The 16,490-nt window shown below is 35.9% G+C and overlaps 1 protein-coding gene across 5 annotated transcripts in view; it reads right to left on the reverse strand.

Moving 5' to 3' along the window:
- Positions 1-5,456: 5,456 nt before the first annotated feature.
- The window catches only part of LOC145607788 (serine carboxypeptidase-like 18), a 34,411-nt gene continuing 23,377 nt past the window's right edge, over positions 5,457-16,490 (reverse strand). For 4 of the 5 annotated variants that reach the window (XM_081663381.1, XM_081663379.1, XM_081663378.1 and 1 more), the window contains 3 exons: positions 6,093-6,206; positions 5,947-6,001; positions 5,457-5,871 (listed from right to left, as the gene is read on the reverse strand). In XM_081663381.1, the coding sequence (XP_081519507.1) occupies positions 5,788-5,871; positions 5,947-6,001; positions 6,093-6,206 (253 nt within the window). In that variant the 3' untranslated portion in view covers positions 5,457-5,787. Of the gene's footprint in view, positions 5,872-5,946; positions 6,002-6,092; positions 6,207-11,560; positions 12,259-16,490 lie in introns of those variants that run through there. The other variant, XM_081663380.1, reaches the window with a different exon arrangement.

The following is a 16,490-nucleotide window of genomic DNA, read 5'->3' on the forward strand; positions in this document are numbered from 1 at the left end:
TGGTTGTGGTTTTTCTTAATTTAAAAAAAAAAATAATTTAATTGTTAAAAATTAAAGAAAAATATGATTTTTAAGGGCATATTAGTCATTTTTCCTTTAGTTAACCATGGTTAGACTTATAAATATAAATTAATCTCATTAATATTACCATTGAATTAATAACACAAATTGTTAATTACCAAAGATAATTTAATTCTTTGATGTTTACCATTGAGAAAAATAAAAAATTCAAGAGTACCATCGAGAATTTCCCAAAAAGAAAAACAAAATTAAAAGTAGTATGCATATAACACCCACGAGAATCAAAACTTGACCTGAAAGCTATATGCTTGAATTGAAATTGAGCGCTCAACCACTAAGCTACAATAAACTAGAATGCTAGATTTACACAAAAAATAATGGGAAATTCTACATGGTGGCCTCAAGGATTCAGTTTTTTTACGTGGAAAACGAAGTTTTTTCCAACTCTCTTAAGTGGCCCCAAGGTTTTGAAGAATTATGCATAGTGCCCCATTTTTGATTTTTTTGGCTAACTTTTTTAATTTGGTTAACCATAATTCTTCAAAACCTAAAAAAAAGGACACTATGCATAATTCTTCAAAAACTTGGGGCCACTTAAGAGAGTTGGAAAAAACTTCGTCTTCCACATAGAAAAACTGAATCCTTGAGGCCACCATGTAGAATTTCCCTTAAATAATCATTATATTCTAAAACTTATAGGGGCTAGCCTTCAAGATGAATGGATTGAGAGTTGGGCCACGGGGGCCGGGCCTCCACCAGCCCCCCTCCTTGGCTCTTCCATTGCTATTACCCCTCCCAATAGAAAAAAAAAATTAAAAAAAAAATTTAAACAACAGCTCATGCAGTCCATATTTGTATGGTTGGCAGTAGAGCTGTCAATTCGGGTATTCAAGTCGGGTACGGGTCAGGTCATATTAGGTATCAGGTCAAATCAGGATTAGGTTATGTCGGATCAATATAGCCTCAGATCAGGTCCAGGTTCGGGTCGGGTCGGTTTTGGTTCAGATTATTCCGGGTCTTTTAGCCTTTCGGGTGTAGGTCGGGTTCGATTCAAGTCAAATTCAGACCAGGTTCAATTTCAGGTTCGTGTTGTGTTGAGTCAGTTTTGGGAGGATTAATAGATGGTACATTCGGGTTCGAGTTAAGGTTCGGTCAGATTATCTTAAAGTTAGATCATTCTTTGTTTTGGTTCAAGTTCAATTCAATTCGAATAAATTATTGATGTGGTCAAGTTGAACCTATATAATTACGCCTTTCATAATTTGATCAAGCATTATCAAGATTTTATTAAATCTATACACGAAGTAATAGAGAACAAAAGGTATATAAGCTAAAAAAATTTGTACTAATATATATAACCTGAACAAAAGGTATATAAAATTTTATTAAACCTTCAGGTTATAATCGTTATCAAGTTCTAATTTAGTCGGGTACTAGTTCGGGTTTGGATTGTTATTGGGTCAGATTAATCAGTTGACGGTTATTATCAGGTTGGGTGCAGGTTCGGGTTCAGGTCATAAAGTTTTGGATCAAATAGATTGTCGATTAACTTCAGGTCGGTTCAGGTCGGGTTACCGATCACTATTCACCCCATTGCTTGGGTACAAGTCAGATTCAGATCATTGTCGGTTCAGGTCAGTTTTTGACAGCTTTAGTTGGCAGACAGTGCCTTAGTGTCAAAATCAGCCATTTTTATAATAGTTATATAGACTGCTCCAACAAGAAGTGTGTAAGTGTCCGCCCATGTTTTAGTTGTCACAAAGATGCAACACGGTTACTTGAAGTTAGTTAAAGTTAGATTTGAGGGTTGTTGCAAGTCTTTTAAACAGCTTTGGGAATAGAAATAAGCAAAGCCAAAATTCAAAGCATAAAAACACTCGAGAGAATATAGCTAGTGTGAAAACAGAAGATAAAATAGCTAAAGCTGGAATTAAATAGAAAGAGCCAACGGTATGAAACAATGAAACACAAAGTGAAAATAAATTGCACAAAGCTTGGAAGATAGTGAAATTGCATAATACAAAGGCTTTAACACTAATTAGACACTAAGACTTAACAATAATACCAGCAAAGTACCAAGAGGATGATCAATTAATGGTCTTTCTTCGCTACCCTTGTGTCCACCGGGAAGCTTATCTTTGATCTTGTCTAAGAACCCTTTCTTCTCTTGGGCTTCATGTGACCCCCCCACATTGCTCATCAGACCCACAATGAGCCACAACTGCAGGATGAGGAGCAGTAGGAGGCCAGGAGCTAGTGCAGGTGCAACTGCCATGCATCATCCGTGTGATGCCCCGGCAACTTCTCTTTGATCATTTCAAGATAACCCTTCTTTTCCTTCATATGTGTTGCCTCTGAAGTTACAGTTAAAATTGCAGGATTATGATAGTTATCGGTGTTACTTACTGAAATGGCAGTGGCTTCATCTTTGTGACCTAGTATCTTTTCCTTGATCTTGTCTATTAGGCCCTTCTTCTGATAGAGTATATAACATAATCCTAGGCCTTAACCATCAGCTTAAGCGGTTGAGTTGGTCCTCTAACATGGTATCAGAGCAGGTTAATTTTTTGGTATCGAAGCCAACGTGACATAGAGGTCACCGGTTCGAACTCATCCACCCCTCCTTCAAAGTGGAATTAATTCGCGCCGGGTATGAAAGGGCCTGTGCTGTATCCACATTTCAAGCCCAAAGGGCCTTTCATGTGAGGGGGAGTGATAGAGTATATAACATAATCTTGAGCCTCAACCATCAGCTTAAGCTTTTGGTTAAGTTGGTCCTCTAACATCTTCTTCTTCCTCTTTATTTTCTCTCCATCTTCCTCCACTTCTTCCTCTGACTATAAGAATTTGGGTCTGTTCTCATTGACTGAACTCAGCTGGACTAAACTGAGCTGAACTGAATTGAATTGAAATGAATATTTTATAAGAGAAGGAAATTAGGAGTTGAACTGAACTGAATTTAGCTGAACTGAATTGAATTGAATTTCAACGTAAGAGAACAGGGCCTTCATGATATATAAAATAATAGTTAGATTATTTTGTAAAATTGAATCTTCAAATTAAAATTTATTTCCAACATAATAATAAAGTTCTTACCGAGCTAGAGCTGATTGGTATGACATATCGCTTGTTGGTAATAGCAAACTCAAAATAAAGCAAAAAATGTAGTAATAATTAGTGTGTTTTTTTTTTTTTTTTTTTTTTTTTTTTTTTTTTTTTTTTTTTGAGATGAATGCAATTTTCTTTGTTGGTGATTACAATTTGTAATTGGTTATCCTTTTATAGAAGGAGCACCTAATAATAAGAAGCTAAACTACTCAGCTTGTCACTTTGTTGGGGATGAAACATTAAATAAATACAATATCGGGAATAATAATAAAATACTGAACAACAAGAAAACAACACACTAGATTTTTACATTGAAAACCCTTCCTCAATAAGAAGAAAAATCACGGTCCAAATCTCCACAAACGAAAACAACTTTACTAGCAATAATTTCAAGAGTACAATAACCACTACTACAATTACAATATGAGATATAATGTATATATAAGATAGTCTACACTAAGTACCCTTAACAGTAGTACTACTAATCCTATAATACCCTCTCACACTAATATTGTGTTTGCCCCTCGTCTGTTCCTCCTTCGCTACTACAACTATTGTCCTCTCATTCACATTGAGATGCACTCACTGCTTCTACTCTCAATTGCTAGCTACTACATCCTAGTATCCTACTAGCTCCACTTCCTCACGGTGTGTGCCGTCTCACACACTCTCTTCTTCTTGCTAGCAAACTACAATTTTCTAGTCTCACTACCATGGTGGTGTGGCTTCTCACCCACACACACTCCCACACACAATCTTTACTAGCCTTCTACATTTTGCTAGCATCCACTTCCACAGCTTCTCACCCACACACAATCTTTGCTACCTTCTACATTTTGCTAGCATGCACTTCCACGGTGGTATGGCTTTTCACCCACACTCACTTCTCACAAGTGCAAGAACATTTATTTATATATACTTATTTGAGAGTGAGGAATAACTCAAGTGGTTAGAGCTCCCTCACGATACCAAGAGAACTTGGGATCGATTCTCATCACCCTGCCCTTGTGGCTATCTAAAACAAACTTTTTATACATGCATTGTTAACCATTATTTAATGTGGATTTTTACATTATTTGCTTAGGTTATGCTCCACTACAATAAAATTACATTTTCGTAGCGATTATTCTAACCTTTGGTATCGATTGTAATTGCTACAAAAAGTCTTCCCAATGAATGGCCATTCGATACAATATTCATCGTTACTATAGCTTTTAGTAATGGTTTTCAATATCGCTGGTGCTGCCCTAATAATCGATACGAAAAACTATATCCTATTGTAGTGATTATTGTAACGATTATAATCGCTATAAATGTTGAATCATTTTCTTTTTTTTAAAAAAAATCATACATACGATCGATCTTTATAAGATTCGAATATGCAACCTCAAGCTCTAATGTTAAATGTTTTAGCAATAAGCTATCACATATTTTATGAATTCTTTGTTAAACAATAGTTGTATATCTAGTCTAGAAAAGGCTTTTCGTATCAATTTTTGGGTTTTAGTCGTGATTGTAAATGATACGATTTCTCATAATTTTATAAATGTGCAAAAAAGGTGGATATGTATTATTATATTTTTTTTATTTTATATGGGATTAGCATGGCGATTGTAAAATGATACGATTTTCTCTATTATCTCACAAGCATATATGCATTTTCTTGTAGTGCTCTACTACTCTCTGTTTGTGTGTTTTAATGAATTTTAGGTGATTTAGATGCAAATGGTTTATGGTCGGCTAATCTTGAATATAAAAATCATGGAGTATCAAGATATCTTGAGTATAAGGATCTCAAATCATATCTTCGAGAGGAAATAAGGATAGAAAGAAGCAAAGACGTTGATGATAGACTTGACGAATATGAGTCCCGTCCATTATTTTAATCATAACTTTCGATCTACAAATAATATTGGAGTGATTCAAATTGCATTGAAAAATAGACTTCAAGATCTTTTCAACGATATATCACACGCCTAAAAAAATAAAGGCTCTGAATCTCAAGTTATGACCACTTTTAGATGAGCTCGTGTCTCATGCTGACACGCCCATGTATGGACGAGTGAACTAAAACACGTCTATGCCTGGACGAATAAGAGACTTTTTTTAGCGGATAATTTTCCTAAATCCATTTTTACTCCTATCTTTATTTTAAATACTCCTCGGCATTATAACCCCACTAGGCCACTACCCCGTTAGTTTAGAACCCTAGTTGACAAATTTTCCAGAAATATGTGACTATCGACATTCTTTGTACTATATAAAAATTATACAAACCCTGACGCATAATACAAGTCCTATGAGTCTCTAGGGTTAAGTATTGGCGCAAAGTTGGTATTTACATGGTAAGTAAATAGCAGGTATAAGACAAAAGAGCGGTGATTTTTTTCTTCTAGTGGTACAAATATTGTACTATTGTTATCTATAATGGCTATAAATAGTAATACTAAAACAACTTATACTCTAGTAAAATATAATACATGTATAATAGTACATTAAAAAAACCACTCTAAGTATAGTACATTAAAAATACCACTGTAGCAATAAAAAAATTCACAAAAATTAAGTAAATTTACCAATTAGCCTCCTCTATGATCCCGATTCCCGAACACATAGCAGCTATGCACCTAGTTGTACTCGGTCTCTAGTACTATGATACTAGAGAGCAAGCATTGAAAGCCATTTCAAGATCATGGTGAAGCATTCAGAAGGCTTGTACTCTGGAGCGGTATGTCCTGCTCCCTGCAAGTTAACAACGTATACATAACTATATTACTCTTTCAAACTATGTGTTTAAAAAGAGTGTCACATTCGTACCTTCACGGTAGCATATGTTACATGATATATGCCATTTGAGAACTTCGTAGTATACCTGCACATACAATTCCAAAGCTGAGAGACTAGGAAAGTTTTCTTACAGATGCAGTATGTGGTTGATTTCATGTAGTTAATTAGTTACTTACCCGGCAACTTGACCATGGACAAACCATGGCCTCCAATCATCAGAAATTGAGACATTTAACATGTTTATCCATTCCAATGTTCTAACATATGATGAAATTATGTCTTGGTCACCACTGCCATTAAATATAACATTCAGACAAGATATTAAAGAAGTAGATTGTTTTCGTATAATTAGCAGCAAATAATGCAGAAAATTTGAAATTGAATAATTCATAGGTTAAGATTTTATACGTACTAATGTCAAAATGATGATGATAGAGGTGGAATATTGAATATGGGTTTCTTTTGACTCATCTAAACAGTTTAGCAGTGTACAAAAGCCAAACTTTTGATGCTAAATATGTCTACTGTCTAGTGATCGACAAATGACAAACATCTCAATATTACAAATGTCGGCAATATACTTTTGTAGGAATTATGACTAATAGCAATTAATAATAGAACAAACTTATCTGATTTAATGTCGTGGCATGACATAGCATCACTGCCCTAAAGTCGAATTTGCCCCGTACTTGTACACACGAACTCATAGCAATCGACCTCCAGGGTTACACGACTCTAACTCTTCGGTGTACCACGAAGAGCTAGATTGAGAACACCATGATCAATGCCCAAAACCAGAAACTATTTTGTGTAACATTTTTGGAGTAAAGAGAAAAGTCTCTCTTTTTCGTCCTCCCATGAAATGCAAAGGCTTGGTTTATATATAGTATTGATGCTATGATGTGCATAACGTACTTGGACACATGATTAGTCAAAGGAGAATTTTAATTCTCTAAAATCAAGTCATCACCAATAATCAATCAAGAGAATTCAAATTAGCTTTTCAATCAAGATGCAGACGGCTGGGATAAATAAGAAAGTATTAGTGTAATATGGCACAAAGAAATATTGGTGATTAATGTCACTCAATTAAGGCAAATTTTGTGATTGATCTTTTGAAGCAAATGTATCTGGACTTGGAGTTTAAGTATGGGAAATATCTAAAAACTCCAACAACTTTTCCATATTAATATTCAAATTCTACCTATAAATATGAAACTGTTGTTAATAAGACTTTATTATATATTTATCACTATCAAATATGGAATAGAATACAACAAACTAGTTACACTTAATGTCTCTAGCTTGATGTTGTGATTTGAAACTAAAACCTTATGCCTTCGAACGAACATGCTTCTTGAAATAACAGAATTGAACTTTGAATTCCACAAACAACACTCCATATACAACTCCTTACACCCAACACATACTAGCAAGCCCCATATGCATGCGATAATTTTAAGCATTTATTTTTTCAATTTTGGCAAGCGTATACATTAAAAAAATACATTCTAAAAATTAGATGAAAAAAAAAGTCATATAGAGATTGTTGGTATTTCAAAATTTAGACACCAACTTTTAATAGAGATTAACTGAAGAAATAACCACCAATATAAATTAGTAATTTCCATTACATAACTAAATCCTCCATCAACACCAGTAATTTCCACTTCTAAACTAAATCTACCTCAATGAAGATAAAATTAGCCTAAGGTATATAGTTCCTAACATTAATATAAAACTATTGATAAGGGAGGTTTTGGTGTTTGATGGAATTACCAGAAAACAGAGGAAATTGGAGAAGGGAAACATGAGGAAGAAGAAGATTAGAGAAAGAGAGAGAGAGAGAGAGAGAGAGAGAGGGAGAGAGAGAGAGAGAGAGAGAAGATTAGAGAGCGAAGAGATAGAGAGAAGAGATTGTAATTATCATTATGCTGAAATTATTACAACCACTAATTCATTTATAACAGCTAGCTTGTAACAAACTCAGACACAAGGCATCTTTTGCTAACAAACTGAGAAAACGACAAAAGCAAAACTAGTAACAAACTTTCCCGCCAAAAATAACAACTTGCATACAATGAATCAAAAATGCATAAGCTCCTATATCATACCCTCCCCCTTTAAGAGACTTGTCCTCAAGTCAGGTAGAAGAAAAACCAGGAAATTGAGCATCAAAATCATCCTTGGACATCCAAGTAGCATCATGAATAGGAGCATTTTGCCACTGAACTAAGTACTGTTGCACAGGAACACCAGAAATATCCAATACACGACGCTGAAGTATGGCAACAGGCAAGACAGTTGGAGTACTGACATGCTCAATCTCAGAAGGAATCTGAGCCACCTGAGGCAGGTCACCTCTAAATGGTTTGAGCTGAGATACATGAAAAACATCATGTAATTTAGCTGAACTAGGCAACTGGAGTCTATAAGCCACCTTTCCTACAGCAGCAATGACCTTAAAAGGTCCAAAGTACTTAGCAGCCAACTTGTTGCTTCTGTACTGCACAGATTGCTGTTTATATTGCTGGAGCTTCAACCAAACCCAATCATTAACAGCAAACACTCTCTCAGATCTATTTTTATCAGCCTGAGTCTTCATTCTGTGCTGAGCTTTAAGGAGATTAACCTTAACAACCTGAATCATGTCCTCCCTTTTTTGCATACATCTGTCCACAACAGCATTATGAGATTCACCAGGAAAGTAAGGTAAATGCAATGGAGGAGGTTGATTATAAACAATCTCATAAGGTGTCATCTGAGCAGCAGAATGGATGAGTATTGTACCACCACTCAGCCATGGGAAGGTACTTGCACCAATCTTTAGGACAATCACTAGTCATACACCTCAAATAAGACTCTAGGCACCTGTTCACCACCTCAGTTTGGCCATCAGTCTCTGGATGGTATGGTATGCAGAAGACAACAAAAATTCTGTGCCATGCAAAGAAAAAAGACCCTTCCAGAATTGGCTTAAGAAAATAGCATCCCTGTCAGTGACAATACTCCTAGGCCAACCATGTAACTTGAAAACATAGTCCAAATAAGCAGTGAAAGGATGCTTAAGGGGAATGAAATGAGCATACTTACTCAATCTGTCCACCACAACAAAAATGACATTCTTGTTCATAGATAAAGGCAAACCAGAAATAAAATCCATGGATATATCAGTCCAGACTTGTTCAGGGATTGGCAAGGGCTGCAGAGAACAAGGTTTGGCAGTAGTATCATACTTAGAAGCTTGGTAAACAATGCATTTTCTGACAAATTGGCTAACAACCTTTGTCATGCCCCTCCAATAAAAAAATGTTGCATTCTTTTCAAAGTTTGCTCTCCACCGGAGCTTCCAAAGAGGAATGATGCCATTGCATAAGCTTCTTCTTAAGGTTATCATCTAGACCAATAACCAATCTACCCTTTCTTCTTAATAAGCCATCCTTTAAGGTAAAGTGAAGCACAGACTGTCCTTGCTGTAACTTGGTTAAAAGAGCCTGTGTATTAATATCCAAGGCATAGCTAGCCTGGATACCTTGAATTAAATTTGAATCCACAACAGAAACAACCATGAACAAGAGCTCTGCATCCTGCAATCCCAAGAGCTTGGAGAGCCAAAATTGCTGGAAAGGGGTGGAAATTTTCTGTTGTAAGAGCCATTTTAAACTTTTCTGATTCGTCTTGATAATAAAATGAGCACCCAACAGGTACTGCTCCCATTTTTGAACAGCAAAGACTATTGCAAGCAGTTCCTTTTCATAAACTGACAATTTCTGCCATTTAGAACCTAGAGCTCTACTAATGAAATCAATAGGGTGGTTGTCCTGCATCAAAACAGCTCCAATACCACCCTTTGAAGCATCCGTTTCAACCACAAAAGGTTTAGTAAAATTAGGTAAAGCAAGAACAGGAGCACTGCAAAGGGCAGCTTTCAATTGCTCAAAAGCATACTGAGCCACATCAGACCATTCAAAAGCACCTTTCTTCAATAATTCAGTCAAAGGCTTGCTAATGATGGCATAACCTCTAACAAATCCTCTATAATAGCCAGCAAGACCAAGAAAACTCCTCAAGTCTTTCACATTAGAAGGGACACGCCAGGAACTTGGCATACAAAGAATGCAACCTCATTAACTCAAAAACACTAGCAAGGTGAGACCAATGATCCTCCAAAGACTTGCTGTAATAAGAATATCATAAAAAAAAAACCAAAACACACTTTCTCAGAAGTGGCTTGAAGACAAAATTCATCCAACTTTTAAAAGATGAAGGGGCATTAGTCAAGCCAAAAGGCATCACCAAGAATTCATAATGCCCCTCATGAGTTTTAAATGCAGTTTTAAAGACATCATTAGGGTGAACACTCAACTGATGATAACAGAGATCTATTATACTAAACACTATAGCACCAGCCAATTCATCCACCAACTCTTCCAAAACAGGAATAGGGAATTTGTTTTAAATTGTCCTGTTGTTCAGCAATTACACACAGCCTCCAAGAACCATCTTTCTTTCCAACCAAAACTACTAGTGAAGCAAAAGGGCTAGAGCTGGACTGAATAATACCTCTATCAAGCATTTCATGAACTAACTGCTCAATGACATCCTTCTGTTTTAAGGGATATCTATATGGCCTGATATTCACAGCACTACTCCCAGGTTCTAAGGGAATTCTATGATAAAAAATACCCCTACTGGGAGGCAGCTCAGTTGGCTCCTCAAAAACACAAGCAAATCTGGCTTTTAATGCCAGTAAAGCATCAGGTTCTGCCATATCCTCAGAAACCTGCAGGAAACAAGTAGGAACAGCAGCAGACTGCAGATCATTCACTTGCAGTAAGCAAATATGAGCAAATATGAGCTGCATTAGATAAACTTTTGACAGGTGGGGTTCCCTCAATAACCTTAAGCTTCTGAAGTGGAACACCTTTTAGCTCAATATCTTTGCCCCTAGAGCAAAATTTCATAGTTAAATGCTTAAAATCCCAAGGCACTAAGCCATTGAACACCTAACACCATATCACAACTTCCCAGAGGAATCAGCATCACATCAGTATGAAAGTCATGGCCACCTAGTTGCCATGTAAAGTTTCTGCAAATAGACTGACAAAGAAGGTGATTCCCATCAGCCACTAGAATGGACTGACCTGTAATCTGCTGAGTATCACACCCCAACTTAGCAGCAAGATGCAAATCCAAGAAGTTATGAGTACTTCTTGAATCTATTAAAGTATGCAAAACCAAACCCTTCACCAAAGCTGTCACTCTCATAGTATTGAAATTCTGACTGCCAGATAAAGCAAAGAAAGAAATTGAAGGGTCCAAAGTACATTCATCTTCCATATCCTCCAACTGAACTACAGCAGCATCAGGTTCATCCAACCCAGGGATCTCAATCGTAAACAGCTGAGGCTCCTTGAATTTGCAGACATGATTTCTATCATATGGGGCATCACAATAGTATCATAGTCCTTTTGCAATTTTCTCAGCCCTCACAGCAGCAGGGACATAGTATCATAGTCCTTTTGCAATTTTCTCAGCCCTCAGTTTAGAAAAGGGTGGTTTAGTGTTTGAAGCATGAAGGGGCAAATGAGGGACTGGTGGTGTTGGTAATAAAGCTGGTTTAGAAAAATTTGGAGAGAAATTGGTTTGGGAAGGCCTGGGTGTAAAAGATTTAGTAGGTTTAGGTGAGTTTGCAGCAATTGATTCATCCTGCAAACGAGCATATTCAACTGCAGCCATCACAGTCTGAGGCTTAAACGCACGCACAAATGGTCTAATACCAGGCTTAAGCCCACCAATAAAACACTCTAACAAGTATTTTTCAGGTAAGGCAAGAGAGTTCTGCAGCATAATAGCCTTGAGATTCTCAAATTCATCAATGTAAACCTCAATACTACTAGTTTGTTGAAGTTTATTAAAATCCTCAACCACATTAACACCAACCTCATCCTTAAACCTCGCATTAACATCAAGCACAAAATCATTCCAATCCACTACAGTACGAGTAGACAAATAGCTAGACACCCAATTTTCAGCTTTATCAATCATATTAAGGGAAGCCAAATCAACCTTTTGATCATTAGGAATTTTACAAAGAGTAAAATACTTGCAACATTTCTTAATCCACAATCTCGGGTTACTACCATCAAATTTAGGAAAATCGAGTTTAGGAATATACCCAAGTTTAGGCTGATTGAACCGATCCTCCGATCTAGGTGATCTGGAATCAGTCATGTGATCCTTCATTGCTTGCATCATATGCAACAAATCCTCAAATTTGCGATTAGAATCAAGAGTCTGGTTCGAAGCAAGGGACTGAGCTTCGAGGCGCTTCTCCAAAGCCTGCAGTTGAGCTTCCATTTTTGTTACTCGAGTAGTAAGTGAGGGTGCCAGACTGTGCAGAGGGAACAGCGGTGGCTCTGATACCACTAATAAGGGAGGTTTTGGTGTTTGATGGAATTACCAGAAAACAGAGGAAATTGGAGAAGGGAAACGTGAGGAAGAAGAAGATTAGAGAGAGAGAGAGAGAGAGAGAGAAGATTAGAGAGGGAAGAGATAGAGAGAAGAGATTGTAATTATCATTATGCTGAAATTATTACAACCACTAATTCATTTATAACAGCTAGCTTGTAACAAACTCAGACACAAGGCATCTTTTGCTAACAAACTGAGAAAACGACAAAAGCAAAGCTAGTAACAAACTTTCCCGCCAAAAATAACAACTTGCATCCAATGAATCAAAAATGCATAAGCTCCTATATCAACTATTCAACAATAGCGTTAGAAATAGCATCAAATTTTGATTCACTAATCACCACAATAAGTTAAACTATATTTTATTTAAAATTAATGTTTTTTGAAATGAAAATTGAGGGTTATACACCTTCTTCTATTTCTTACTTACAGGGTCGATAAATGTTAGATATAAAGGTAGTTGTTAGTTGTGTAGTTAGCATTTAGCTAAAAACAAGTTATTAGCTGTGACGATATATAATTTAGGCATGAGTGTTCGGTAAAGTAGCGACTGACTACCTGGTTACATAAAAAATCTATATTTTATTTTTAAAACTACAAGCTACGAGACACACGCTACGCGTGTACAATGTAGGAAATTTGTTATTTTACTCGTAACATTGTTATTGTAGGATTTTTTTTCGAAAATCAATATTTACATAGTTACATAGACTTTAAAGTGAAGAACGAAAAAAAGAAATAGTCAATAACACATCTACTCCACTTCGCGTACCTTAATTAACCTTAAAAAATATTATTGATTGTTTAGTTATACTAGGGTAGCCAACGCGCGCGATGCGCGTAGAGTGGCTTACCCTTTCTTGATATTTATATTGGATTGTGTTTAAACTCTTCACGACATTGGGTTTTTTTGGGAAATTAGTTGATAAATTAATGGAACTTGTAAATTGGGTTGTTTTTAAACTTTTCATTTTTTCCTTTACAACTTTTCTAGTTGTTTATAACTTTTCCTCGGGAAACATTTATGCAATTATTCAACATTAGTGCAATATTGTTAAAACATCTACAACCGTAATTAGGAATAGATTAAATATAACTCAAATATCATAGAGCACACATTATATATTAACAGAAGTGATTTAACATTGCATATGCACATAATAATGAAAAAGTTTTCCAGAGCATTTACTATTGGAAAATTTGTCAAATATAAGCCAACCTTAGCTCAAAATAAGTCAAATTTTTAATTAACTCAAAATAAGTCGACTTTTTAGTGGTGTTTTCTTTTAATAAGTCTGATGACCTACAACCTACTAATCAAGTCATTTTTTTAATTAAAAATAATTAATTAAATGTTAAATATAATTACATTAAATAAACAAATTAAAAAAACTAAAAAAAAAAATCCCCATCCCCACCATCTCCCCTTCCACCAGTCGCCGATCGGAGGCCACTCCATCCCTCGGCCGCCGGTCAGGACCACTCCTTCCTTTGGCGCCAATGACCCCACACCCTTCCGTTTTCCCACCCATTACACCCTTATCCCTCCCTTTCCTCTTTCCTGCTTCCCACGGATAACACCACCTACACCACCATCGCCACCTCAATAACACAAATAACAACAACCAGCCTCACCCACCAATTTACAACTCTAGCCACCACTTTGGTTGCGACCCCAATTGCACCAATTTCGCATCTTCAATTGAAAACGTGATTGGCAGTAGTACGACATTGAAAAGCCCCAATTTTGCTTCGTTCTCGTCGCAAGATTGATTAGGGCATGCATCCTCCAATCAAACATACATTGGTTCATCGCAGCCGCACAAGCAATGTTTTAGGATGTCACACTTCCTTCCGGTAAATTGCTAGCGAACTAGGGAGCGAAAGAGGAGGGAGAGGGGTGAGTGTTGGGGTGAGGTCGACGGCCGGTCCCGGAGGATGGGGTTGTCTCAACGGCCGGTGGAAGGGAAGTTGGTGATGATGGGGGCTGGCAGTGGGTATGGGATTTTTTTTTATAATAACAACTCATCCAAAAAAACTTAATTTGTTTTTTTTAAAAAGACCAACCCTATAATCACACGTGGTATAAATTACCAAAACAACCGGTTATCCTAAAATTCAACAGGTCATGACTTATTTTGAGAAGATACTCTATAAAGTTCGACTTATTTTTAGTTAATCAAAAGGTTGACTTATTTTGAGCTAACTTGACAAAGGTTGGCTTATTTTTGACAAATTTTCCTTTACTATTTGCAAGTGTATACCCTCATCCAACCTATTAATTACTCCATATAAATTATATGGGATTAAGTATATGAAACTAAAAAAGAGAAACAGTTACACCCAACTCGCAAAAACATTAACATTCAAGGGATCATAGAAAATCAGCTTGCATTGGCAACTTTCTTCCAAACACGTTGGTTATGAAGTAGAAAAAGCATAATGCAGCCCCAATTATAGCCTTTACACACTTATAATTCCCTTGACTTCCTTCTTGCTATTTTTCCCTTTTCACCGTAGTCAGTTTGGTTTCCTTTCTTCCTAATACATCCACTTTAATTCGGCGCAATCATCAGATTCATTCCATTGGTCTCAATGTCATTTATTAAACACAATTATGTGTAAGTCGTTAATTTTGACCTTCACAAAGAAACAACCTTTAGCATGTCCGGTTAATATAGTTGTCTTGCAATTAAACTATAATCTCCATTAAATATCAAACATTTTATATTTTATTATTTCATTTCATTTCATTTTCCATTTAATTTAATTAATTTAGTAGAAAGATCTTTCAAATTCATCTATCTAATGGAGCCATCTTATCAATTTCGATCATGAAAGGTGAACTTTAAATTTACCTATAATATATTTACCTGTAACATAAATAAATAATATAAAAGTGCATAAATGTAAGGAGAGAGAAAACTCAACAATCATTATATCTGTACATGAGGAAGGACATAAATGTAAGAAATTATTTATGTAAGTAAAAACGTAAACAAACATTTTGAAGGGCATATTGGTCCGTGCACTATTCATAAGCGCAATCTCCCACTTATTATAAGGTAGGGATATATATAATATTCAAGACCATAGAATATATATCTACGTAGTAATAGTACGTATATAGATTAGATAGATGATTTTTTTTCCTTTTTTCATAAATAAACTAGAGTGTACTCGTCAGGATGTATAAGAAAAAACATATTTTAAATATAGAAAGTTGATTTTAATGTTGTAATTTAGATGAGCTGTAATGGTCGGTTTTGGACTAGTCGGCGTTGTTGAACCTTAATTAGCTCTGTTGGGTGGAAGTATTAATAATGTGCTGACACTTGTTCTGCTATGTTAACACCTGAAATATGATATTCTATGCTTTGTTTAGAAGCTCAAAAAACAGGGTCTTACTCTTTTATGTCGGTGGCCACGCAATGCTAGGGGTTTCCCGTGTTACTCGGTTAGTGTCATATGGGTTAGTGTCTGGCTCGTGTTACCCGTTCAATGTTATAAGGGTGTTATAGGGGTTACTCGTGTTACTCGGTTAGAGTCATATAGGTTAGTGTCTTGCTCTAGGAGTTACATACTTTGTTTTGTTACATGTAGTTATTCGCTGAGGCCTGTTGCGCAAAAACGTATTGGACATTTTTTTTTTTTTTTTTTTTTGATGTTTAGAGAAGTGGAAATTGTTTGGAGGGTAGTCCCTTAAAAAATGCATATAATTAAAGGGTTAGGGATTTAGAGTACATAGTAAATTGTTGATAAAGGAACTGTATACTCGTGCTGATGCATGTCATATATCATACTATGTACAAAAAAAATACTCGTAATACAAAGTGAAATGTTAGCACGTACTCCCTCCGTCTCTTTTTTTACATTCCTATTTCTAAAATTACACGAGAATTAAAGAAATTGAAATTAAAAAAGGAGCAATAAACCAAAGTGCAATGAGAATTACAAGACATTAATTGATGTCTTTGAATAAAACAAAGATTGAATAATATTTAATGATGCACATGTCATCAATCCTTTGAAAAGAAAAAAGCCCAATCATATCCATCTAAAGCGATGAACCTGGATTCTAAATTTTCTAAAGGCATTAA

This window comes from Chenopodium album, chromosome 23 (genome assembly GCF_948465745.1).
Source record: "Chenopodium album chromosome 23, dcCheAlbu1.1, whole genome shotgun sequence".
NCBI classification, from domain to species: domain Eukaryota; kingdom Viridiplantae; phylum Streptophyta; class Magnoliopsida; order Caryophyllales; family Amaranthaceae; genus Chenopodium; species Chenopodium album.